This window comes from Solanum verrucosum, unplaced genomic scaffold, assembly GCF_900185275.1.
Source record: "Solanum verrucosum unplaced genomic scaffold, falcon-dt-bn FXZP01000060.1, whole genome shotgun sequence".
Taxonomy (NCBI): domain Eukaryota; kingdom Viridiplantae; phylum Streptophyta; class Magnoliopsida; order Solanales; family Solanaceae; genus Solanum; species Solanum verrucosum.
Genome location: NW_026020129.1, coordinates 7,961,923 through 7,989,595, shown reverse-complemented (window position 1 = coordinate 7,989,595; position 27,673 = coordinate 7,961,923). Strand labels below are relative to the sequence as shown.

The following is a 27,673-nucleotide window of genomic DNA, read 5'->3' as shown; positions in this document are numbered from 1 at the left end:
TATGGTTGTAACTTATGTAACTTTTGGGCTATTCATTTACCCAATTTACTACTCCATTATCTTCCTATTCATTGTAAGGAAGAATTCTTCACTATAAATAGTGTGGTCTTACTTTGTGTTTGGGACATGAGATAGTGTTAGCCAAATATGAGTACTGAGTAGTATTGTATTGTGTTTATTGAGATTAGTGTAGTGAAAGAGAAAGTTGAGACATAGAAAATTATTTAAGTCTTCAACTATATTCACTATATACAAAAGAGAGTAATTATATGTTGAAGGAAGGTGTTTTTGTTGTGGAGCTTTGGACTCTTCAACTAATCCGGAGTTGTTTGAGTTGTACGATGTTGTTAGACTGTTGTATCCTAAAGGGGACAAGTCAAGAGTGTTACTGTTGAATCAGTGTAGATTATGCCGCTGTGGGCTTGAATCTTCTTAAAGAGAGCGAAATATCCGCGCCTTAGCCTAAAGATTTATTTAGTCATTTTTGTCATTTTATTTCAACGGTAATATTTTGTATTTATGATATATTACACCATCATATAGGATGAACAAGCCTAGTCACTATCCTTGGAATATGCATGGGATGAACAAGCCTAGTCACTCTCCTACGAAGATGCATGGAATAAACTTGTTCATATGTAAAATCACATAAAAATGTAAATTGCACTAGATAAATTTGATGCAACCAAGAAGACATTGACATTTGGCAAGATGAATCATCCCTGACCTCCCCGAACTTAGTGGTTCAATATCAACAATATTTTCTCACAGAATGGATATGAGGAGAAGAGAGTGTACGCAGAAGAATTTGATCTGAGGTAACAAAGTTGAAACAATGAGCAATTCAATCACATTTACCTGGTGACGTCCCTTTAGAAGGAGAAGGAGAGCTTGGACCACCAGCTGCAAGAAGTAATCGAAATTGAAAAATATCAGATTTTGAAGAAGAGATTTTGCTTTGATCAAAGTAAAAACAGAGTAATCAACTCCAGATCCAAAAAATTGAGTCCAATTCAAATCTCAATTTCAGAAAAAAATCGAAATCCGGGGGGTTAAATCGTACCTTTACAAGTGTTAACATCGCCAGGAATGTTACAGTTTTTGAGAAGTGCAATAACTTGAGTAACATTAATACCGAGAGAAGGCAATAAAGTGGGATTTTCGAAAAGTTTGCAGATACATTGAAGATCTTTGGTCACGGCTTCTCTTAGTGGGTCACAACAAGAAGCCGATGGTTTGGACGTTGAGTTGAGGAAAGGTTCACAGGGGACTAGTTTAGAAGCACACGACGTCGTTTGGGCATCCGTGATGATTGCCGACAGTAGCGCCGCCGTGATCAGCCACGAAAATTTGGAGGAGAACATTTTTCTCTGTTTGATTTTTCAGTTTGCACGGAAAAGCTGATATGCTACTTTTTTTTTTCCTCCAGAAATTCTGCATTTCCATACATTTTTATTTGTTCAATATAAATATTAAACAAACTGTGCGCTACATGATCCTGAATTGAATATGAAAAAAATAATCACAAATTGAGAAATAATAGATTATTTAATTAGAAATTAAACAAAACTGCTTTGCACGATTATGATCAAATGATTGTTTTTCCTTGCTGGCTAGAGTCCAAAGATGGTAAATTTATATAATTTGGTATGAACACATGATAAATTTACCAAATATATATTTTCTTGATTTAGTTTATATAACAATACATTTCTTTTGAATCCCCTCCAAAAGAAATGACACACTTATCATTTTATATGTTACAAAAAAAGGAACAATTACCCAAATGCACATCTTATTTTATCATGATCTTTAAAATTTCCTATTATTTTTAAAAAAAAATCAAAAATCCTCTCTCAAATACATCACTTTCCTCTCGGATACATCATTATCCCTCTCACATCCCTCCTCTATGTATTCGGATCTTATCCCCTCTCTGATACATTCCTCCCCTCTCGAATACATTACTTTCCTATGTATTTGGATGGCATATCACCTCTCTTATATATTCCTCCCTCCTCGAATACATCCCTCACCTATATATACGGATGTCCACTAATGTATTATGAAGTTTAGTGATGTATCTAGAAGTTCAGTGATGTATCCGAAAGTCCACTACTATTCGAAATTCATAATTTTTAAGAGACTTTTGTAATTTGAAAAAGAGTAGGAAAATAATGTAATTAGCTCTTGACATTATCAAAAATAGGTAAAGTAAACTAAAAAAATACACTTCTAAATTTAGAGATAATTAGTTATACATTTTTCATTTTATAGTCGACAAAAAACTTTTGTAACCACATAAATAATTAGGGCCCGTTTGGCCATGCGATATGGTATCATGATATGGAATCATGATATGATATTATGATATGGAATTATGAGATGAAATTGAAGGTTTGTTTGGACATGCGATATAGAATTTTTGTGTTGTATATTTTCTCATAAACATAAAAATCCCATAAGTTGTAAAACGGCATAATACATATATTGGCCCCTAAACTTGGCTTCAAATTTTAACTTTGACTTCCAACTTTCATAATGCACAAATAGGCACTTTAACTATCCTACCTTTAAATAAATAAACACGCGATTTTTGGAGCCAAAAGCGTGAAATGCAAACGTTGCTACGTGTATTAGTGACCCACTCAATGGTTGCCAACTATTCAATGCATATGGGCCCGTTTTCCTGTCTATTTGACACCTTTTCAAATAATTTCTCTTTATTTTTGCCTCACAACTTCTTCCTTCACTTTCATTTTGTGGTAAATTAATATTTGAAAATGTCAATTATTCAATTTATAATTTATTTGTCTTATTTCTTTTTTTAATTTATGTGTATTCAAAGATTACATTTAAGATACTATAAATTATTAGACTTAATATTTAAAAAAATTTATTACAAATTTGAAAATTACGTAATATACACTATTAATTACAATAATTACTAATTTAAAATATTTTTTCAATCTAATAAGAGCCTACAAACACACTATACGTTATATTTAAAAGTACTATAAATCATAATTAAAATATATTTTTTTTAGAAAATTTTTTGTTGATTCTTGAAATTCTATTGGTGACACATGAATTTGAATAGATGGAACAATATATATTATTGAAAGTTAACAATACTATAAGTTATTCGAAAATGAAGTTAATGATTTTTATAAATTATAACAAATTAGCAACTAAAATATTTTTGAAAAAACATACAAAAAATTAGTTGATGAATCAACCACCACACCGTGGACATGTATGCTTTTTGTGATTAAAATTGAGTTTAAGGGTTATTTTGGTCATTTAAGGATTTTTCTTTAAACTTCAAGCTTTATTAATAGTGATGCATTCATTTTAGAGTTAACATGAACATTTACTACCATATAAATATATATAATTTATTCAAATTTAAAATTTAAAACTATTTATTTAACGTCAATTAAAAATTAACTTTTAAATTAATTATTAGCACGGGCTCTTCATCACTAGTATATAATATAATAAGCGGGAATAGAGAGGACCTTGGGGTCGACACGTGTTCCTTTTTCCTTCTGGACAAAAAAAGACTATACAGACAGGAGGTCAACCTGTAAAAAAAAAGGGGGACCCATATTTTACTATTGAAGGATGCGTGTTTCTTTTAAATTTCTTTTACCATACTAAATAATTGTATAAAATATTATAAATCACGATAATTAATTACTTAAATATTTAAAAGATATAAAAATATATAAAAGATCTGATTGACTCTTCAAATTTTACCGGTGACACATAAATTCGGACAAATGAAATAATATATATTATTTGAAAATTTCTTAGAAAGTACTATAAATTACAGTAATTAACAGATAGAAATATTTCAAAGACAAAAAAAATTGATTGAATCTCAAAAAAAAAAATTAGTACTACATGTGTTCCTTTTTCCTTCTTGCCAAAAAAAAACTTCATTATAATTTTTTTTCGTAATAACAAATTTTTTTATTAAATGTCACTTGCATTTTGCAATAAACAACAAATAATGCAAAAAAGAGGGGAAAATTGTTGAAAGAAATATAAAAAGGGTTTAATTGTCCTTTCAATGCTTTTTTTACTGTTGACCCCCTGAATTTTTACATCTGACGCGCCTAATTTGAGTGTATTTCACGCATTTTGTCAGGTAGGATTCGAGTGTTTTTTTGTTTAAGTTTTGGATAGTTAAAGTGCCTATTTGTGCACTTACAAAGTTAAAGGTCAAAGTTAAAATTTGAAGCCAAGTTTAGGGGTCAATATATGTATTATGCCTTGTAAAACTATTAAAATAGCCCCAATTGTTTATTCAATCTTATCGAATAAACAAAAAATTATAAAATCGCATAATAAATTATTACAAAGTTATTTGTTCTCCACTTAAGTAATTGTTTCATCTAACTTTAATTTAATAAAAAAAATTGAACATAAATTGTAGTGTACTAGTCTTTAATATAATCCTCTCACATAGTACGAACAATTTCCTCACGTTAAACTTGCATTTCTCGATCATGTGACCGAGAAGACGAACCAACATTGTTACTTTGAGTCATTTGTTGGTCAATATCCTCCGCAACTATATCTTCATGTTCATAGATCATAAATATTTCATCACTACTTTGGTATTCTCACAAATAATTATGTAACACTGCACAAGTTATAACAATTTTCACTTGTGTATCAATATCATAATGGTTCATGCCTTCTTTCAGTATTCTAAATCTATTTTTCCAAGCTCCAAAAGTCCGTTCAATCACATTGCGCTGAGATGAATGCCTATAATTAAATAGTTCTTTGACATTTTGAGGCTCTCTTTCACTTCCTCGGTAATCTTGCAAATGATAGTGTAGCCTTTGTATGGAGCTAAAAATCCATTTGTGTTTCGGAAACTAGCATCAACAACATAAAAATAGTGCTTCCAAGACGATGCAAAGTCATAAAATAAATATTATCTCTTTAAACAAAGTTGATAGGAAATATGTAACTAAATACTAATAACTTACACATAAAATATAAATGTTCACTTATTAAGGCCATAAAATAAATTTATTAATGTGATTGAAATTTTACCTTAAACCAAGTCATATTTTTTGGTTGTATAAATGTTGGTGCCATCTTGCTAATTGCTTCGGCAACTATTTTAACATGTCGGTTAATTATTTCAAGTGAATGTTGAAAAGCTTCACAATCGTGAGGTGTGAGTTAAAGTGACTATATGTTGGTGAGAATAATAAATTTTATGTCGGTGAGAATAATAAATTTTAAAAAGTAATGATGTGATTATAAATTTTATTTACATAAATGTGGGGTTGTTTTAACAAAATATAAACTCATGAATCAATTATTGTATTAAAATATCTCAAATCATGATATGGAATCACCATATAATTCCATAACATGTTTTTTGGAGAATATGGTATCACCTCTCATGATATGGAATCATGAGATGGAATCAGCGTAAAATCGCATGTCCAAACGCTGATTCCATCTCACGATACCATATCGTGATATGGTATCGCATGGCCAAACGCCTACTTAGATTCAGTACTTATTTAAACTATATATAGGATATATATATATATATATATATATATATATATATATATTGCTTTTATTTGTTTGTTCTATTTTAATGTGATATAAATTTTAAAAAGATAAAAAAAAAAAACTTTTAAATTTACGATTTTCAACTAAAGTTTTTTAATGGAATAGACTAAAGATATAATAAACAAATTAAAACGACAGAACCTACGGAAAAAAATTGTAGATAAGAGTATCTTTTGGTGCGCATTTCTAAACGGATAGAGCACCTCGAAACTAACTAAACTCAATAACCAGACATTCAAAAGCTCTCAATAATGGCCGCAGCATTCAGCAGCAGCTTTGCTAATTTCGCCATTGGAGCTCAATTCTACAGGCCCAAATTCGTAAAACCCAAGACTTTCGTAAACCCAATTCGCTGTGCTGGTAGACTAGAATGGGTAATTTCTCTTTTTAATTTCACTTCACTTCCCACGCCCCTTTCAGTAATAATTTGCTAAGTACATGATAAAATTGGTGAATTTTGATTTATGATTACAGGACCCAGATGGTTTATTGGGTCCGGCCCAAACGGGTCATATAGCCCGACTCGAGTTCCAGAGACGCCTTGAGAATGACGCTGCGGCCAGAGAAGAATTTGAACGGCAAGTTCGTGAAGAGAAAGAGCGTCGCAGAGTTCTTCGTGAGGTAATTTTTGTCGAATTGAAGTTACCATCTTATCTAACAATTTAAAATGTTTGAAACGAACATTTTATGAAGCGGAGTAAGGATTTTGAGTTTATAAACTTCTGATTCTAGAAGAAGCAACTGAGTGGATTGTGAATAAATTATTAATACATATTAAGTAGATTTTTATATGGATTCTGCTGAATCCGTAGTGTAAGCAGGCCTGCAGCTCCACTCCTGTTTTTATTTATATTAGACCAGTACAAGCTACTCAATGTGCCTAGAATGATTCTATGTCTTGTGCCAATGTTAGGATCAGACACTTATCATTACCAAAAGCTAATTTTGATAGTAAATGCACAATTTTATTTCTTAACTAAGTCCACCATGCAAGCGCCATGTTCGATCATGACTACGACCTGGACCACCCAGCCCCTCGTGGGCCTTGCCATGCAGGGGCGGACCTACAGTGGTTCAAGTGGGTTCATATGAATCCACTTCGTTGAAAAATAACACTATATAGATATGTATATTTAATCAGTTTTTAAAATTTTATATGTATATATTAAATTTTGAACCCACTAACACAAGTCTGAAGCTTAGCCGAGTGGTTGAGGGGTTCAATTTTCCCAGCCAACCCTGGATCGAATCCCCATTGCCACATTTTAGTTTAATTCGTTTTTTTTATATATAAAACGTTCACACACAGTTTTGTTCTCTATGTAGGTGTAATTTTTGTCCTTTTAGTTACTTAGAAACTATAAAAAGTAGAACAACTTTTTACTTTTACAATTAAAAGTCCAATAGTCTACAACTTTTGTCCTTTTTGTTTTTAATTTTTTTTTTTTTTTAAAAAAACTCAACCAAAAAAGCACTAATCCCTATTATTCTCAATTCTAAAAACCCTTTTATCTTCTTCTTTGTTGAATGTTTTTCGCTCTTGATTCTAGTCTTTATATATACAAATATGATTATTGTGGTTATTTTTTATTTCTTCAACTAAAAAATCCCTTATCATTCTAAAATCAACAAAAAATTACAAATAATATTAGGTATATTTCTATGTATTCGATTCTGAAATTAAGGTTTTTTTATTTTGTTTAATATTTTGTTTTTATTTGTTAAATGTTGAATGAAGAGAAATCATTCTTAATATTCTTTTATTTTCTTAGTTTATATTGAAGCCTAGTTTTTCGTCCATCTTGTTATTTACCGTCTCATTCACAAGTCAATGTAATTTTTTTTCAAATGTATTAACATTGTTTAGTATAGTCAGTTATGTATGTTGTTAGCCTCATAAAAATTACAAATAATATTAGGTATATTTTTATATCTTGAAGCCACTTTGTGAAAATCCTGGGTCCGCCACTGTTGCCATGGGCAGGATGTTGGCATGATGGTAAACGCTTGATCCTAACAGCCAAGTACGTGGACATTTTTTTGTTGATAAAGAGTTGAATCTAAAACGGACTACTTGAAAACAAGTTAAAATTGATGTTACCACTTCATATTAACCTGCTAGAAAAGAACATTTATTTATTACTCCCGTCGTATCAGTTTATTTAGCCTACTTTCTTTTTTAGTCCGTTTGAAAAAGAATGTCTCTTTTTCCCTTTTTGACAACTCTTTAATGATAACTTTCCACATAACATGTTTAAGATGGTAAGATTAAAGAATATTTTGATACATTCTACGTATCTTTAGTTTAAGACTACAAAATCAAAAGTCTTCTTTACACCGTGTCAAGTCAAAATCAGACAAACAAAATTGAAATGGAGAGAGTATATAGGTCTGCAACAATTTGTGGAGTAGTCATTAAGACATCTTTGTATCTCTTTACATTTTGTTTTGGATGCATTTGTAATGTATATGTTTGTCTAATATGTTCTTTTCGTCCTGATCATAGTCACGAGTGATTCCGGATACAGTGGAAGGGCTTGTGGAGTTTTTTCTTGACACTGAAGCTCAAGAGATTGAGTTTGAGATTGCAAGAATGAGACCACGGTGAGTTATCTACTCTCCAATATCACAGCTTAGGTGGTCAAAATTTACTGTTCTTGCGTCAAAGCCAGAAAATGCTATAAGTTGTTCGAATCTTCGCGGCATAAGTTCAGATTCAGCTCTGATAGGTTATTAGATAGTCAAACATTCAAAATTGCGGCCTTTTGCTTTTGATCATTCTGTGATTATGAAAATGCACGTGTATTTCGAGTCTGTATTTTGTAAACTTGTGCAGAAAAAGAAAAAGATATAAAATTATAGACTTTGTATAAAGATCAATTTTTTGCCACTTAACAAAGAGATGAGTATTTCTTTTTTATCGACCATTTTCTTGACATTTATGTTGTTGCCAAAATTTGAAAAAGTATTGGTACCTCATCCAATTTAAAGTTTGCAAACATTTTCTAGAGGGACTGGGACAAGACTTTTAACACATCAAATTACATGGATTTCTTGTCTGTCCCTGCTATAGTCTTCATCCTCTTTACTTGAAAATTTCTAACATATCTTAGTTTGCAGATTGAACAAAGAATTTTTTGACCATCTGCAAGTCGAACTTGGAAAGCTGCGCTTTTCTGTAAACAAAACTCAGGTTTTTACTGACCATTTGCTCGACTTAGCATGAGACAGATACGTTAGTGAAATGACACTGACCATGATATTTCGCAGGCCGTGGAAGACAGATTAATTGAACTGGAAGCACTGCAAACGGCCCTGCAAGAAGCAACAGGTCTGATAAAATGACTATTTAGTTTGCTCTTTCGTTAGATATTTCCAGACTATTTTACATGGAAATGAGTAAAGATATATGAGAAGATCTAGAAGTCGGATTCTGCATCATCTAATTCTTAAGTTTCGGAGATACCTAGGAGTACATATGTGGTTGCAGAGACATGACTAACAAATGTATAGTATAATATACACATATATTTTAGTACTCCACTATCGTAAATCTCGCACAATTACCAAGTTTTCTTATCGTTATATAGAAATAAGAGAGTCTAGATAACCTATGCTTCGTGACAGTAGACTCGGCTATAGTTATAGTCAACATACCTAGGTGAATTAACCAAACCCAGTAAGTCTCCTGGATCACACTAAAATCATGTTGGATTATCACATGATTAACATGTGGCTAGAAGGGGGGTGGGGTTCAAGCAATATGCATAACATAGGCATACATGTCCCACAGTCCCAGATACAGTTGAGGATGAAGTCTCAATAAGTTATCCTGTAGAGTACTTCTGACATCCCGCCGTACTATTTTTTTTTTCCTGCAGAAGCCTATGATAAATTGCAAGCAGATCTTGTAGCAACAAAGAAGAACTTAACTGAGATTTTGACTTCAAAGGATGTCAAGGCCACTGTATGTGATAGTTTCTAAATTCTGCTTCTTCTTTTTATGTGTGGGTGTGGTTTGTATATTCTCTTAGTTTTATTGCTGAGTTTGGATTATTCCATTTTCTGAGCAGCTATTGGATTTGGTTGGGAGGAATGCACTGAATAGACCCTTGTTGACACTTCTTGATGAAAACATTGCAACTGCACATAGTGTTAACCAGGTGAGAAAAGCAAATTCCATACAATGTAGATAGAAGTTCTGTGGGAGTGATGATGCATATTTGTGAAGACACTGGTGCAAACATCACATTAAATAACTGAAACTTAAGTAGAAAAATGTGATTCAAAAAGGAAAAAGAAGTAACTTTTTGAACTAAGCATCGATAACTGACATAAATCCACACAATTTTCTAAAATTTCAGTGTTCTTCAAGGTTATGCTGTGCTTTCTCTAATAGTAATATAACAAACAAAAGAAAATAATATACTGAAAGCACACCTTGTCTAGGTTGAATTTTTTATTTTTTTTCTTTTCGGTAAGGTACTTCTCTGGGTTGAGAATTGGTTGGGTAGCCACCCAAGGGTATGACTTAGTGGTCAATGAAGTGGGTTGAGAATATGACTTAGTGGTCAATGAAGTGGGTTGAGAACTATGAAGTCTAGGTTCAAATCCCAGCAGAAGCCAAAAAAACACTAGGGCCTGGTACCTGTTGCTGGTGGGAGGTGGCAAGTCTTCCATGGAATTAATCGAGGTGCGCATAAGCTGGTCCGAACACCACAGTCATAAAAAAGAAAAAGAATTGGTTGGGTAGAAATGGTGAGGCAGCATCTATTAAATGTTCCTCGTAGTGGCAAGTGAATTGCCATTATCAGCTTACAACATTCCTGAGCAGTCTAACAATCTTTGAAGTGAAGTTTATAGCCAATCAATTCTCAATCTTTGTGCGATAAAAAGAGGCACTGGAATCTCTGAGTTATATGTAGAAGTTCCTATCATTTCTTTGTTAGTTCATCTTTGTTTAGACTAATTATGATAAAGTTTATCGGTTTTCCTCCTCTCAACTCTTTTCTGGGGTCTGATAGTTTCTCCACCATATCTTTTAGGAAGATATCTCGCAAAATCTCTTTCATTTACAAATTACACAGATGTACAAAGAGCAGAAAATTATGTCTGATTTTTCCAATTGCACTCCACATAACTCTTATGAAAAATGTATATTCAAGTTCAAACTTAACTAGTTATGTTATCTTCACGTGGCTATTTTTCTTTTTGAATCTGCTCTTCGTCACTTATACGAGAAAAAGAAACATCCATAATTTAAATTGAACATGATAAGTACCTTTATGCTTTTGTGTGCATCTTCTATGCACTAGCTGAGTATGGTCAAATTATTGTTCATGTGGATTGAGTATTGCTTAAGGACGATGAATTCAATCATATAATTGAACTGCATAAGCCGATTACTCTCGTGAAAGTTATTTTCTGGATAAACAAAGGATTTTAGCTCATTGAGCTCATCTCATGCATGAAAAACACAAAAATGATTACAAGTTAGGATAGGTTAAGAACTGAAAAGATAAGCAAGAAAATGTAAGATGAACAGTTCAAAGATGCTAAAAATATGCACTGATAATGCACACGCATCGAGGGTCCACAATGTCTGTCTAATATTTTTTCAGATACTCAGTAAATGTTCTTGGTAAACCTGATAGATGATAAAATAGGATGTTGCAGTAACTTCCCCAGATGTTCAAACTTGTTATTTTTTTTGATAGAGGTTGACATTCACTTGGATTCACTTTTATCTCTAAAAGATATGTGTTCCTTTCTGATGGATGTGTTAAAAGCTTGCCAATGGCTACATGTCAACACCATCATTGTTATTTATCAGTGCATAATTTGTTAGTGATCAATTTGCTTAGAAGCTTTAAATATACTACTCTCTTGAATTTGAACTGATCTTCCATTGGAAACGCAGAAACAAGCAGCGGAATACATGGAAAAGCTGAGGGGACTTGTTCTGAAGTACTTAACAGTATAGGCTTCATCTTAAGCTTATCAAATGCTTGTCTCCCATGTTTATACAGAGAAATGGTGAGAATTTCTGGTTATTTATATTTTAGTAATGTTGTAGTATATTACAAAATTTTGCAGGAATATGAACTTAGAATGTATCCCTTGTAATAATAAGAAGAAAGTATCCCCATCATTTGTGAAAAGAATGAGTAAACCATGTAACTGAAAATTCATGTTCTTCTTCCTTGTATGTTGGAAAGTGTGAAATCCTATTTTTACTGAAAGTGACAATTACATTGTATATTGAATGCCTGGAAAGTCATAAAAAGTTGTCTCAGTGAAACATATAGGTCACGAGTTTTAGTTATGAAATTAGCAACTACTCTTGTGTTAGGGTAGACTGCCTATATCACACCCTCTGGGGTACAGTCCTTCCTTGAAACCTGTAAGAATACAAGATGCTTCGTGCACCGGACTACTAGAATGTAATCTCCTTTATACTACAACTTTTAGATGTTGAAATATAATAAGTACCCATCACCAAGGCATTCTGAGTTGGTGATGTTCCCAAAGCTGGATCTATGTTAATTGTTAACTGCCAACCATATATATTATGGTTTTCAGTTATAGGCAAAGTCTTAAGTCTTGCTGTAAAGTGAACATTTTAACAGTTTTTTATGGCTTCATAAACAGAGGTGAAAATTACCCAATGCAGCATAAAAGTTGAAATAGGCACTTCGTATGCTTTTTTGTATACTCTGAAACCCATTGACCTGGATAGTCCAAATTCGTGTCGCGGAAGGCTCATAAAGGGAGAACCACTCCCTATTAGAGTTTTTTCGTTCCCATGGCTCGAACATTAACTTCTAATTAAGGACGTAGAAATCTCATTCATTCCACCCCACCACCGGTGGTTTCTGGATGCTTATTTTGTGCCTATTATTATCATGTGCCTCTTTACTTTCTATTAATTGTATATGTATATATCATCATAGCTGGCTGGCAGCACTTTTGTATGAGTACTATTACCAGACCCCTCTAGCAAATATGTACGGATTCCTTCTTGTATATTATTGCCTGTACAACCATAAAATAATGGTTAGTTGGTGACCCTCCACATGAATAACAATTAACAGAGTTACTATTGTTTTCAACAATTGGTACATTTTGAGACACGAGGCACAGACCAAAATCACAAAAAAAAAACGTATTCAGTTTTGTCTTTTGGTTTTGTTCTCAATTTAAGAATCATCCAGGAAGTAATCAGTTTTGTTTTTACTACACAATGTTTTTCTAGTCACATGTTGGTCAAAGATTCTCTTGTATTAATTGCCTAATAAAAGATTAGTTTCGTAATTTGACTAATTTAGTGGACTCTTATACTTATCCTGTTTTGCTGTAATACTGATCTTAAGTACTCTTGATTCTCAAGTTTCTTTATGCCAAGTAAAAAGGCACACGTTGGTGTGCTTAGACATCTACCACGTTACCTTAAAAGTTTGGTCATATCTATCTAATTTGAGATAAGCATGAGGCAATCACAAATAAAAAAGACAGTTTGGTGCACAAAGTATCCCAACATAATATTTGGAAAAAATATTGCACCTCAAGCCTCAAGGAGTCTACTATAGACTGCCTACCGTAGAGGATCTTACATTCACGCAGGATTCGAGTGTGATATAGATAGTGTACTCTATTACAAATATTGGTGACTACTTTCACAATTTGAACTCGTGATCAATAGATCACACACCTCTTCACCAAAAGGCAACAAGATTTCATAAACATAGACAACATTACAAGTTGCAAAGAAAAAGAGTATACAATGGCAGATATTTGTGAGAAATATAAAGGTGGAAAGATTAAAATGTTGCATAGAAAGAAGAGGCAAAAGCAAAAGGGAAAGGGGCATGTGAAAACTTGTAGATTATACCCAAAATGAGGAAGATATTTTCATTTGTTTTACTTTAGAATATTGTTGCTAACTTTTGTAATCATGTTAGGAAAGTATAGTGTGCAAATGGATGGATTGGATCAAATTCGAATGGGCTCAATATGGATTGAGCCACGTAAATTTAAAATTTCAATTGTATCACGTAAATTGCAACAGATGGAGTGTTTTAAAAGAAAATAACTAGGGACCCTTTTAAATTCTATATAAAGCTTCACCATACTCTTGTACACCACACTAAAAAGAGAAAAAGAAAAATAGCAATGAGTAACCATAGTCTTCACTTGCTAATAGTATTCTTTTCTCTCCAATGTTTTCTTGTTCATAACACCATGGCTAAATCAGCCATGACCTCAAATCCAGCTGCCATAAAATTCATCAAAGTTTCATGTAAAGCCACTCTTTACCCTGTTTTATGTGTCCAATGCCTCTCTGCTTTCGCCAACACTGTTAAACAGAGTGAGCAGCAATTAGCTCACGCTGCTTTATCAGTTAGTTTAAGCAAAGCAAAATCTACTATGATATTCGTATCGAAGTTAAATAGAATGAGAGGTCTAAAACCAAGAGAAAAACAAGCAGTCAAGGACTGTTTGGACACTATGAGTGATAGTATCGATCAGATAAATAAATCAATTCCGGAACTTGGACATACTGGTCAATTTTCAACTGGACAGGATTTCAGGTGGCATGTTAGTAATGTACAGACTTGGGTTAGTGCTGCACTTACTGATGAAAATACTTGTCTTGATGGATTTTCAGGGCGTGGAATGAATGGAAATGTGAAAGCTGCTTTAAGGTTGAGAATACTTCATGTTGCGCAAGTTACTAGTAATGCACTTGCTTTGGTTAATCGGTTTGCGGATCGCCACCAGCCTAGTCCTTAATGTGACTGAAGCAGGGAGCGTGAATTTGAATTAGTCGGATCAGTGATGAGGTTGCAAGTTTTGATGTGTAAAGGTTATGTTTTGTTTTTTTTTGAATTTTCATAAGCATGAATTTGGGGATTTGTGTGTAGTGGTAACATTATATATAATTACTGTTGTAGCAAGGTTTGTGTGAAAAGGTTCAATTTTGTAGCTGCAATGAAGATAGTGCAACTTAGTTTGTTCTCTATATGTGAATGTAATAATATAATCTTCTTGCTTGTATGAGCTTTGTTTTTGTACTACGTTTTCACTTTTTCTCACTTACTAGTTACTACTACTTACTAGTGTCATCTATATTTTCTTTGTGTTCAGGCTAATTTGCGTATAATGATTAATTTTTCTCTTATCAGCATATGTATTAATAAGTTGTCCCCCACCAGCATAAGTATGAAATAACTCTGTCCTTAAAGATTTGAATCATAGAACAAAAATAAATTACGTAATATTTTTATGTCCGTTGGAATTTGAAGATGAGACTTTATGATTCTCTATTCATTTAGTTGATCACTAGACCGGGAAAAGATGTTTGAATCTGGAGGGCATGATGTATAATGATTTATTAGTGCCATAGGACTGGTCCTGCTCAACTACTTTTGTAGCCCTAGGGTCACTGTTCTTGTACAAAGTCATAAAAAGGAAATCGACATATAATCTTTATTTGGACTTTTTTGTGTAGGGTGATGGTGAAAAAGTTTATTAGACTTGAATTTTATTTGCCCTTTACAAACACAACTTAGGGGTTGTGTGATAGCTGGGTTTGAAAATAAGTTATTCAGGTATTAAATTTTGTATAAGTAATATTATATTTGATAGTTAGTTAAGAAATAAGTTATTCATATATATCGATACTGTGTTTAGTTTTCATTAAGAAATTTACCTGACTAATATGGGTAAAAATTATGAGGATGTCTATATAATATTTTAGGTAAATCGATTGATGAATAAATGATTGATTTGTTCAATTATACTATGAGGAAATTGAGTCGTCAGTGTAACAATATTTTTGTCGTAATTAATTACAATAATATAATATGACAAGAATAGTAGTTTATGATTGAAGACTTTTATAGCGAGTTAAGATTTTTTACGTATAAAAATTTAAAAATTCTAATAAAAAAAGATATTTTAAAAATATATTACTCCAGTTAGTTCGTATATCCCGCCGCAATCTCCGCCAATTGCACATATATTATTATCTTCAATTTATTTTTCTCTTTAATTAATTATTAGTTTCCGTCCACTTTTATTTGTAATGTGCATTTTTCAAAAGTACTAATTTTTAAATTAAATTAGATTACATTAATTTGATATTTTAAACAAAAAATTTAGATATTTAAAAATAAAAACTATACGAAAAGTATTATAAATTGTAATTTTTTCATATCAATGATGAAACAATACATCCTAAAATGTTAGTTAAAGTTTTTACAGTTTAACCAAAAAATGAAACCATGACAATTAAAAGTGAACGAAAATCTAGTGAGACAATCTATTTTATTTTAAATTATTTTCTGTTACCTGCCGTGGACCAAAATAGATCATGGACAGGACTGCCATTGTCTTTTTCCCTTTTTAATCTTTTACGTATTTGATTTTTGTTGGAATGCATGCATGAATAGTGTTGGTGAAAGAAATATCACGTTTGGGTCGTTATTTGAAGTTTATAAATTTTGTACGAATAAGAATAATTGAGTTCAAATTAAATATTTATAGTGATTAGTAGTAAAGTTAGAAATGAGAAAGATATTCAAAATTTAATATATGTATAAAAAAATAATTTTTGACATATATACTTTGTATAAAAATTTTATATACTTAAAATAATTTTTTAACGAACGGTCATCTTCCTACACCACTAATAATAGTCAATGCAAAAATTATTTTGTTTACATAAATCCAATCTGAAACTATCTAATAATAGTCTATCGATAAAATGCAAAATTATTTTATTTGGTGTGTTGCTGAGCTTCTGATGTATATATCACTACTATTATTTATAGTAACCTATGGATTCATCTATATATATTCCCCAAAAAATATAATTTCATTTTCTGAATATTTCTAAGAATTTATTTTGAGGGAGGCAAACATTTAGATTTAAAAGATAAAAAACTCTAAGTTATGCAAAGCGAATTTTGGTCAGATAAAGATATTTTGATTCATAAATTTTCATTAAATAAGTATCAGAGACAAATAAAAGTTTAAACACATGAGATATGAGCGATTAAAAAAATTAAACACCAATCCATTTGAGGAGCGATCCATCTTTGGATTCTTTGCCAAAATGAATGTGATCTGCGGGTACTCAGTGAGCACGTGAAGCCCAACTTCCCACGAGAAACCCGATGACTAAGGGCCCATAAAGATTCTCCTTATTTTGGGCCTATTATGGGCCCAGAAGTCAATGTAATATTGGAGGGGCATTTTGGGGAAACAAAGAAAGCACATTAAATAATTATTTCAGTATTTTCATATACCGAAATAATTAATTTTCTTACTTATCCATGAAAAATTATATATTTCAAACGAAATATTATAGTATTGTTTTTCTTCTTATCCATCAAATTTTTTTATTTTTATTTTTCCTTTTCACGAACATGCATAAAAGGTGTTTTACGAAAAGGAAGTTTCTTATTATATGTTGGATTTTCACGTAGTAAAATATTTGAACTCTAAATACAATGTTATATCGTGTGTTAGCTAGATGTGTTTTGTTAAAATTTTATTTATGCATTAAACAATGATTATTTTGTATATATATCTGGTGTGATTTGCATGTATCTGGAATACTATATTTTATCTGGTATAAATATGTGTAAATATGTGAAAGTGGGGTGATAGCGTGTATAGTTGGATATGTGTGGGGGAAGGGTGGTGGGATTGACTAATGGGAGGTTATGAGTATAACATTAAATAAGAAAGTGTAATCAATATAAAATTTCTATAATTGTGTAAGAGATAATTATGGGGTATTCTTTATTTAAATAATTTAATAATAATATAAAATTAGAAAAAAAAATACTTATTTAATAAAGTAAAATTTAATTAATTTATAAATAATTAGTGATATGTTATAACCCGTAATTAAACTGTTATAAGCAAAAAAAATTAAAAGTAGATTTAAAACCTGTAATATTGACTCTTAAATGTGTATATGGGGTGATTTTTCCTATAAATATTGAGTGTGGATGAATTGACGTAGGCTCAATCATTATTATTGACAAGCCCAAAACAATGTCGAAAATTCAAGATGCTATACTATTGAGGCCCAAAATTGCTAATCGCATAAGAACTTGTGATTCTCTTTTCTTTTTCAACATGTCTGGAAAATTAAAATGTATTTTTCTTTCTGGCAAAATCTTATATTTTCATGTAAAAATGATGTATCATGTCACTGAATTGTGTCTAATGGATGCACTATACATATAACTTATAAGAATAAGTTTTGGTGCTCAATTGGAACTCGACTTAGTAAAGATGTCTTAACCAATGCATATGTATAGATTAAAATATGAACAACTCGATCATAGACAAGGTCTTAGACTTATTTAGAAACACAATTAAAGCACATAATTTATTAAATAGTATAGTAAGTATTCAAATACTATTTTTTGCAACTTCAGTGCCAAATAGTCAAGATATCATATATTTTTAATGATAGTTGGAGCATCGTGAATATTGCTACTACTTTGATGATTTTTAATTATCGTATTGAAAGCCTCTTGAATTCTGCCATCATCATCGTAACTATGGCCACTACTATAACGATTTTTTATCGTTTTGAAAGCCTCTTGAACTCCACCATCATCGTTATTCATGGTGGTGATACCTCCCTGACGAATTGCTGTGGTCGTAGTAACACAAAGGAGCACGAAAAAGATGGCTATTGTGACAAGTTAGTCCATGGAGATTTTTTTTATTTTATTTTTGTAATTTTAATTTGTGCTGAGATATATAAGGAGGGTTGTTTATAAATGCACTTAATATTTATATAGGGAGAATTTAAGACAATTGTTTGTATGCATCGTTAATTAATTAACAATATACATAGTTCACCTAGGCAATTTTTTAGAGAAATTAAAGATTAATACCATTTAGAATAGTTTGTTTGAGCCTTCTACAAAACAAAATCCAATCACTATAAGACAGTTGAATATATAAATTTTTATAAGGAGATTAATTTAAATGTCACTCCAATTAATCTAAATCTTTTTGTGTGTTATATACATGCATGGTTCGTTACTGTATTGACTATTATATGGAGATTAAAGTTTTAACTTATGAAAACATAACTCGTCCAATCTGTCATAGACTTGGGTGGATTGAACTGAGAATATATTCATTGGAGATATGTTGGATCAAGTATAAGTTAACCTACGTAAATGCTTGAGCTAATTTGGACTTCATACTAGATCAAAGTTGACCATAAAAAGGAAACTAGGCAAAATTTAGAAAAATAATTATCCTTAATTTGTCTGATATACATTGTAAAAATTTTGAAAAGAGAGAAAAAGATCTTATAAATTTTTCTATTCCAAATAAGCAAAAAGATGGCAACTTCAAACGGTGACATTTATTTCATGAAAATAGGATACAAGTACAACCAAAAGAAGACAACTAGCCTTCCTTCTAATTACCAACTAGAATAAAAAATATACTTCACTTGAAAATAAGCAACTATAGTAGTACAAGCACATACACATAACAAAACATCAAAACACATTGAAAGAAACTAAATTTATCTTAAGCACATTGGAAGTTCTTTGGGGCATATTTGCCACAGTTGTTGAGCAACAAGGTGAGTGAAAGAGGAATATTTAGATTAATTCCCAACAAATTGGCTTTAAGGGCAGTGCAAAGGCAAACGGCAGCCTCAAGGTCAACAAGTCCTTCAATTAGAGAGCAACATTCAGTCTTAGCTGGGCTACTTATTCCTATAACAAGGTGCAATAAGTCACCCAACAAATTGGCACAAGCATTTACCTTTAGTGTGTCCTTTAGGCACGTACACTTTGATGATGGGGTGGAGGGGGTAGGGGCAGGGGTAGGGTAGTGGGGTTTGGGGTGTGGGGGTGGTGGGCATGGGACATTAGTGGAACTAACCATAGTGAAAAAAAGAATGTTCAATGTGAGAACAAGGGCAATTGAGGATGCACCAAACTTAGTCATTTTTTCAAACTTAATAATTAGCACTCTTCAACAATTGAATGTGGCTAATTAGCAGTGAAAATGTTGTTTGTTTGGTGTTTGAAATGAATGAAATGAGTGGCTATTTATAGGTAAAATTTATGATTTTTATTATTAGAAAATTGAAAGAGGGCCATGTGGATAGAGAACATTGTGTAGTCAAGTAGCTGGCAAATCCAAATTGAGATACTAGTAATATTATTGGATTATAAACTTACTAAATTGTATCTTTGTGGCTTTCATTAGTTGACGCTATTATTATATCTTTTTCCTCAAAGATAAATTAACATCCTTTATTTTCACATGGGACTTGCATTATTCTCTCTAGTTATTTTATCAATATTTGTTCTTGTACATGCTCGACTTGGATCTCATGCATCAAGATTAATTCTAAAGTTTGGAAGCTAGTAGTAAAAAATTGTGTGTTAATTTTTTGAGTTTAACTCAATAACACTATGTATATTATGGTCATCGACTATATTTTATAATTAATCTGTTGTAAGTTAAGGTAGACTCGTGATTGTACATTAACTTGAGATCGCTATATGAAATCATAAACTTCAAATTCTGAGTTAGCTTCTATGACACGAGGGGAATAATTAAAGATTAATAATATGTACGTGATCGGGGATTAATAGTGTGCTAGTTGAATAATCCTTAATAATGCATCAATAAAAAAATAATGATAATAATAATATGCCCAAGGGATTGTGTGATTCAAAGAATAGTTAATGATATCAATAGAATTGTTACAAGAGTATGTATATTCACAAGGGAAAATTAGTCGACTTGTATTTTTTTAAATTGTAAATACGATTAAAGAATTGTTAAAAAAAATCAAAATAAGAATGATGAGTGTAATATTAGAAATAGTAAGAAAGGTCAGAATTATATATAAAAGAAATCTTACGAAATATCTCTGAAATTATCCCTAAAATTATAATAGTATACTATAGTTATGATTCTTATATCTTATTAACCAAAAGACACTATCAGGGGCGGACCCATCCTTGGCCGAGAGGTGTCGAATGATACCCCTTGTCGAAAAATTACATTGTATATAGAGGTCAAATTTTAATTTTAAAAGTATATATATATATAATAAGCCACAATGCAATTATGATTGTAACTATCTTGTTAGCTTTCAACCAAAAGCTAACAAGATTTTTAGTTACATATTTATTATTTAGTTAAATAATAAATATGTCATTTCTATATATATTTTTTCTATTACTATATATAATAAGTGGAAATATCTACTACTTAGCACATGACAAGTGTTACATGTGCTTAGATAGTGTTGTACATTCTTCTTTTATGGTTGTACCTCTAAAATTTATATTATTGGACAATTTAACACCATTAATCACAATAATTAATAACTTAAAACATTTTTTTTTAAAATATGAAAATTTGGATGACTCTCCAAATTTTATTTGTGTCACATAAATTGAAACAACAAAAATAACATATATTGGGTCCATTTTAATAGTGTCAAAGAAAGTACAAGTTTGTGATAAAAAAAACTTATTCCTTTATCCATGCAAACAATCGCTTCAAAAACTCCGTTATTAGCCCCAAAACATACCATTTATATTATTGGGCCCGTGCATAGCACGGGCACCATTATCTAGTATACAGTGGCGAATTTATGTGTAAAAATTGGGTCACCCGAACCCGTGGTCATCCGACTAAACTCGATATATTACTTGTATAATTATTAAAGAACATATTAAATAAACACTTGTGAACCCATTGTTAAAGTTGCTGGATGGTTCACTGGTTTGACAGCCAGGTTTTAACACCAAGGTCCTGAGTTCAATCTCAGCCAACCACAATTCACTTCAATTTTTGTAGTAACTAATAACACTAGTTTTTTCAACAAAAAAAAAACCCCGTTTTCTTGAAATCCTGGATTCGCCTCTGCTAGTATATATATAAGTATTGACACCTCTTGACACTAATGGCTAAGGGGTTTCAAAAGTTTCTTAAGGTTTGTGTGTTCAAGCCTTAGTGGTCTCATAATTATTTTTTTATTTTCTTACTACAACTATTGACACCTCTTCGTGAGATTCCTGCGTCCACCATTGGACACTATACTTTATACGTAGCTTCTTTATTTTTATTTCAACTATTAATGTGTGACTTTATTCACACACCCAAAAATATTTTACTTGAGCTAAGTTTCACATGACTCATTATTTCCACCAATTTTATACTCGTTTCGCTAGGCTCAAATCAATCGAAATAGATTATTAATATGATATAATGCTCTCTCCTACATATGATTTCTTCTTTTTTAACTATTAATATAAGACTTTAATTTATTCAAATACTCAATACGTAGGTCTTATTCGCGAAAATTTCTTTTCTACGATCTTGTCTCCTCTCACTTCTAGAATCTAGATTATACAAAAATCCAAAACTATTTCGTTAGGATCCACCATCAAGTCAATGCGTTCATTCCGTTTTATTGGAAAATAATTAAGATAATTAAAAAGTTGTTTTCATCAAGCATTAACGTATTCGTGCAACTAGTTGAATATATGATATATATTCCAATGTCATTATCTTTCTCTTTTGTCAAGGAAATTGTGTGGCCTATGTTTAGTTTCATTATTAGCCAAGTCAATATTAGAAAGCATATTAATGTGGAAAACCAAATTATTAAGAACAATCCTTGGGGTCAAAGTGTGAATACAAATATTCAGGTTATCACTTACTCCCTGTATATGTTCCCATTTTAGTGGTTACGTTAAGATTTTACACACCAACATCAATAATAACATATTCAGTATAATTTAACAAGTGAAATATATAGAGAAAAGGATATATGCAATTTTTTTTATGAAGTAGGCATGTTATTTCTAATAAACCCTGATCAGGTCATAAGAAATGAAATCAAAAAAAGATTGAGAAGAAAATAGTGGGAGAAGAATAACAAGATGAAAAAAAATAACACGCCCATTAAGAAAAAAAAACAATTTAATTAATCTATCCCTTATTAGTTTGTTGCCTCTTAATTTTTTTTAAAATATTTGGTATATCGTATTGGAGCGCGCCCTCTACTATAATTTTTCAATACCCAAGGCTCAAATTCGAAACGTCTAGTAATTAAGAAAGAAATACCCTCATCCAATGCTTCACATTCTGTCTTTTAATTCTCGAGCAATGTAACTAACACTAAGGGTAAAGTTGAAAAGAATAATTATTACACTCTTAATTTTTAAAATAATAAATATTTAAAATAACTATTTTTAGTAGACAACTAAATCTGAAAGGAAAGGGTAGTTTTCTATATATTTTTAGCACTATAAAATATGTGGTATTGATAGATCGTAGCCAGTCTAGGAAATTAATATTGACAATTTATTTGTCAAAGATGGTAATGCAAAGTTATGATTGGATCTGTTCATTATTAAAATATTTTCATTTTAACTTCTAAGCAATTCATAATGACAGGAATAGATATTTTTTGATACGTTGTTCATATATTCAAAGTAAACCATATAGATTATCATATTTTAAGTCACGGGTTTGAAAATTATGGTCTGAACTATATATTAAATTGTAGCTCTTAGCTTTTGTAAATTTAATGAAAACAACAAGATCCACTGTATGTGCCTTATAATTTGTTTGTTTGTTGTTTTTATGCATAAGCTGCGCCAATATGTGACTAGAAATTCAAGAATTGTGACATGACACCTCCTTGTTTAGTCAATAGCTAGCGGAGTTGACAGATTCGATCGAACTCAATAATTTTGATTCAAATTTTATATGTATTTTAAAAACTATTTAACATGTACAAATTATTAAAAGGACTAGAATTCCGAACCCACAAACTTTGAAACTTGACTCTACCTCTAATCGCGATTGAGCTTGGCGGCACAATAGTGATGGAACGTCATGTTGAGCCAATTAATTGAATTTGTAAACATAGCTAGCGCGCTTAAATGTACTATGTACTTCATTTATTTCATTCATAAAAAAAAATGTGTACCAAGCTTTCATTTATAGGATTCTCCCAATCATTGTGTGCTACTATATAATATATATAAAAATATAACTGGTTGCTAGTAACAGTAATGTAAATATTTGTACTACATGCTTGACAAAAGAAGAAATTATTTCTCCAGACACTAACTAGAAATAGGACATAAAGGTGTAAATAAACTTGCTATGAGTATTTAAATTAAAAATTAAAAGTCTCACATTGATGATTAATGAGATGTGAGTAATTTTCTTATAAGATTTGAACAATCATCCTTAATTCTTTCGTGCTTAGTTTTTACGGAGTGAGTTAGACTCGAAATTTAATTTTACATTGTTTTAGAGCATCTCACTCATTATAGTTCATCGAAGAATAAGGTATAGTATTACTTTCATGCTGTCCTTTTTTTGTCTTTCTTTTTTTTCCTTGTAGTTTTCTCACCTAGTGTCTTGTGTTTGATATACGCAAATTCGATTAAATCTGTATTCAAATATGACACGTAATATATATTTTTTAGTTTGTTTCAAGAATATCAACATGCTTAAATTTAAAAATAATTAATTTTATATTTTCCATTTTATTCTTAATGATTTTTTTATATCCAGATAAATGTTATGATATGTTTGACACTAAAAAAAAATTAAAAAAATTAAAAACATTCAAATGTTATAATATGTTTTAATATCATACATTTCAGTATTTTCTTAAACTTCGTACCCATCAAATTATACTCCCTCCGTCCACAATTGTTTGTCAGGGTAAGGTCATGCACATTCCTCAAGGAAAATTTAATACAAGGTGTAATTTGACTAATATAACCCTACTATATCAAGAATACCAAAAGTCCACATAACTTTTCAATTGAACTACACAATCATTAAGGGCAGAATTGGAAAAAAGTGACTAATTATTTCTTGATTGTGTAAATTGACAATTAATCTTGGACATCTATTTTTAGTATACCTGCCAAACAATTGTGGACGGAGGGAGTATATAAAAATAAATTGAAATGGAACAGTAAGCTCACGACCGACCACTCATGTTCCGACATTGTCATTATATACTCGCAATCACTTCACATAAATAGATTTTTATCGTAACAGATTGGTGCCCCTTTTAAAGGGTTAATCTTTTATATTATTTTTGAGCTGAGTGAAAGTAATATTTCTTCAGAAACAATAGTGATTTTCTCTCTTCTAATAATTAGGATATTCCACCAACGATTAGAGGATGTTCTTTTCTGATTAACTAGTACTTACTAGTTAAGATTAATTATTCAATTAGTACATTATTAATTAATCAGTGATATCACTTCTGTGTCGTGGCTTAATCTTTAATTATTTCCGCGTGTCATTCTTTACAAGTATATATTGTCCCATTTTTGTTTAGGGTTAGGTACGTTTGTTGTTGTCATATATCATGTATTTTTCATTCTTAATCACAAATTTTAGCTTTTTAGGTTTGAGTCTTGGTCGTCTTTAATAAGAACTTATTTAATTTTCAAAGTGAAATTTTTCAACGCGAATCCAAATTAACTAAATTTCAAAATGGATCAATAATATAGTACGTAGTAACGATTTTAAAAAAAGATTAATTATAGCTGGATGATATCTATAAACATCTTCTTTTTTTTCTTGTTGTTTTCTAGAACGAGTACTTAAAACCAATAAGTTGGGAATAGGAAATGTCATTCACACACTTTTCTATATCCATAGGCGAGGTTGGAATTAAAAAAATAATTGAATATCAAAGAATCAGATTCACTCTAATATCTATCAAAGGACTAAGACGTAATTATTATTATTATCGGTTCGTTGCCGTATTAAGAAACTAGCATATATAGTAGTAGCCTATCAACATCAATAGAAAAATATAAAGGAAGAAACTTCTTGATAGTGTACAAATCCAAGCGTAAGCATTTCTATAAAGTCTTCTTTTTTTACACACTTCCATTAGCATAGTCACACTACTTATTATTTTTCTATTAAAAATTTCATCAAAAATATTTGGTGAATAGTTCCATAAAATTTTTGATTGAATAGGTTAGGAAAAATAATAATAATATTTTCACATGGAAAAATTAGAAAGCTTCTCAGTATTTGAGTAAGAAATTAAACTATTATCATACATTGTTTCAGTAAGCCGATTCAGTGAGAAATAAATAAAAAAAATAATTATGTTTCAAATATAAATTTCTCACTGAACAAATAGACAACACAACAGTATTACTAGCTAGTTTCCAAACTGAACAAAAAGAATCTTGATTGGATCCAAGTTTTTTGAGGATCAATGTTCAAATATTACAGAAAATATTAATCTAATTAAGTCCCATGTGAAAATAAAGGATGAATAATTTTTCTTAGAGGAAGAAGATAAATATAGATAACTAATGAAATTTACAAGACTACAAAGTCTATAATAATTCATCATATACTCCTAAATTAATCCAAGCTATGTACATTTGCCAGCTTGTCTTGATATATGTCCAGATGGGCTTCCTCATCATCATATTTTTCATTAGTTTTAGAAGTTTGGAAGTAGGATGGAAAAAAAAGAAGAAAGAAAGTACCACTTTTGATCCCTTAATTATTGACAAATTCTTATTTTGATTTTATTTGACGAAACACATTTAACTTTAATTTCTATTAACCAAAACATGTGTATTTAATCCTTTTATGCAGGAAGTATGATGTATTTGAATTACTTTTAATTGGAACTATATTACTGTCAAATATGGAGTAACAATACAAGCTTAATATAACACATGAGTAATTAAATAGTAAAACGCTTAATACTTATGGTAAATTTGTGAATTATATTTTCTCAAGAAAAGTAATCAAAAGGGCATATTTCAATTAATTGAAGGACAAATATGCTTAACTAGTCATATACTATCAGAACTAAAAATAAGAATTTATCAATAATTGAGGGACTAAAAGTGCAACCTCCAAAAATATAATGATCAAAATTTCCATCTATAAATAGCCAAGCAAACACCATTCTCATTACTAATTAGCCACATTCAATAGAGTGCTAAATTCTTAACTTTGAAAAATGGCTAAGTTTGGTGCATCCTCAATTGCCCTTGTTCTCACATTGAACATTCTTTTTTCCACTATGGTTAGTTCCACTAATGTCCCATGCCCACCACCCTCACACCACAAACCCCACCCTACCCCCTCTACCCCCTCCACCCCATCATCAAAGGATAAGTGCCCAAAGGACACACTAAAGCTAAATGCTTGTGCCATTTTGTTGGGTGACTTATTGCAGCTTGTTATTGGAAGTAGCCCAGCCAAGACTGAATGTTGCTCTCTAATTGAAGGACTTGTTGACCTTGATGCTGCTGTTTGCCTTTGCACTGCCCTTAAAGCTAATGTGTTGGGAATTAATCTAAATATTCCACTTTCACTTAGCTTGTTGCTCAATAATTGTGGCAAATATGCACCTAAGAACTTCCAATGTGCATAAGTCATATTAGTTTATCCATTATTTAGAAATTTTCAAATTTATTTTACCTTCTATATTTTTGTGTTTTGTGCGTTTATTATAGTATGAAAGTCTAGGCTCGTTTGCCTTGTTTTCTTTCGGTTGTATCCAATTATTTGTATTTGTAATAAATTTGACATCTATTAAATAAGGAGTTATTATTACTTTTTTCTCTTCGAGAAAGATTGACAAATGAAATTTAAATGTGTGAGTTAATCGAGCATTCGAGCTATACTTGAATTACTTAAACGTGTCAATTAATAAAAGGATAGATCATAATCCATTTAAAGTTTGCTTAGGTCAAAGATGTATATATATATATATATTCACCGGTGAATCCACTGATAAAACTGTTTGACGGCTTAGTGGTAAGGAATGAGCCATGGAAAATTGAAAATGGTGTGCATGCTAGAGTTGTGGATAGTGGCGTAGCCATAAATTTCAAGAAGGGTGTGCAGGAATTGTACATGAGTACATTTTTTTCTTTTGGATGAATGAGTGCACTAGAAGTTTTAAAATTAAACTAAGTAATATACATGAAAAAAAGTACGTAATATA

At 31.0% G+C, this 27,673-nt stretch overlaps 6 protein-coding genes across 6 annotated transcripts in view; 3 read left to right on the top strand and 3 right to left on the bottom strand.

Annotated features, from left to right (window-relative positions):
* Window positions 1-19,892, bottom strand: part of LOC125826482 (MYB-like transcription factor ODO1) — a 45,144-nt gene extending 25,252 nt beyond the window's left edge. The window contains exon 1 of the mRNA XM_049505828.1: window positions 19,887-19,892. The gene's annotated coding sequence lies outside the window, so the exon portion shown is untranslated. The remainder of the gene's footprint in view (window positions 1-19,886) is intronic.
* LOC125826499 (non-specific lipid transfer protein GPI-anchored 7-like) lies at window positions 845-1,364 on the bottom strand. Its single transcript, XM_049505847.1, has 2 exons — window positions 1,064-1,364; window positions 845-903 (listed from the first exon to the last, which is right to left on the bottom strand). The coding sequence occupies exons 1-2, from the start codon at window positions 1,362-1,364 to the stop codon at window positions 845-847; spliced, it is 360 nt and encodes a 119-aa protein (XP_049361804.1).
* Window positions 5,759-11,879, top strand: LOC125826484 (uncharacterized). The gene is made up of 8 exons (XM_049505830.1): window positions 5,759-5,987; window positions 6,088-6,234; window positions 8,120-8,217; window positions 8,734-8,806; window positions 8,884-8,944; window positions 9,495-9,580; window positions 9,687-9,776; window positions 11,534-11,879. Exons 1-8 carry the CDS (start codon window positions 5,865-5,867, stop codon window positions 11,594-11,596), a joined length of 741 nt encoding a protein of 246 aa, XP_049361787.1. The 5' UTR covers window positions 5,759-5,864; the 3' UTR covers window positions 11,597-11,879.
* Window positions 13,763-14,664, top strand: LOC125826487 (21 kDa protein-like). The gene has a single exon (XM_049505834.1). It carries the CDS (start codon window positions 13,786-13,788, stop codon window positions 14,404-14,406), a length of 621 nt encoding a protein of 206 aa, XP_049361791.1. The 5' UTR covers window positions 13,763-13,785; the 3' UTR covers window positions 14,407-14,664.
* Window positions 19,192-19,632, bottom strand: LOC125826492 (14 kDa proline-rich protein DC2.15-like). Its single transcript, XM_049505839.1, has one exon. It carries the CDS (start codon window positions 19,615-19,617, stop codon window positions 19,192-19,194), a length of 426 nt encoding a protein of 141 aa, XP_049361796.1. The 5' UTR covers window positions 19,618-19,632.
* Window positions 19,893-26,655: 6,763 nt separating the features above from the next.
* Window positions 26,656-27,337, top strand: LOC125826496 (14 kDa proline-rich protein DC2.15-like). Its single transcript, XM_049505844.1, has one exon. It carries the CDS (start codon window positions 26,681-26,683, stop codon window positions 27,095-27,097), a length of 417 nt encoding a protein of 138 aa, XP_049361801.1. The 5' UTR covers window positions 26,656-26,680; the 3' UTR covers window positions 27,098-27,337.
* Window positions 27,338-27,673: the final 336 nt, after the last annotated feature.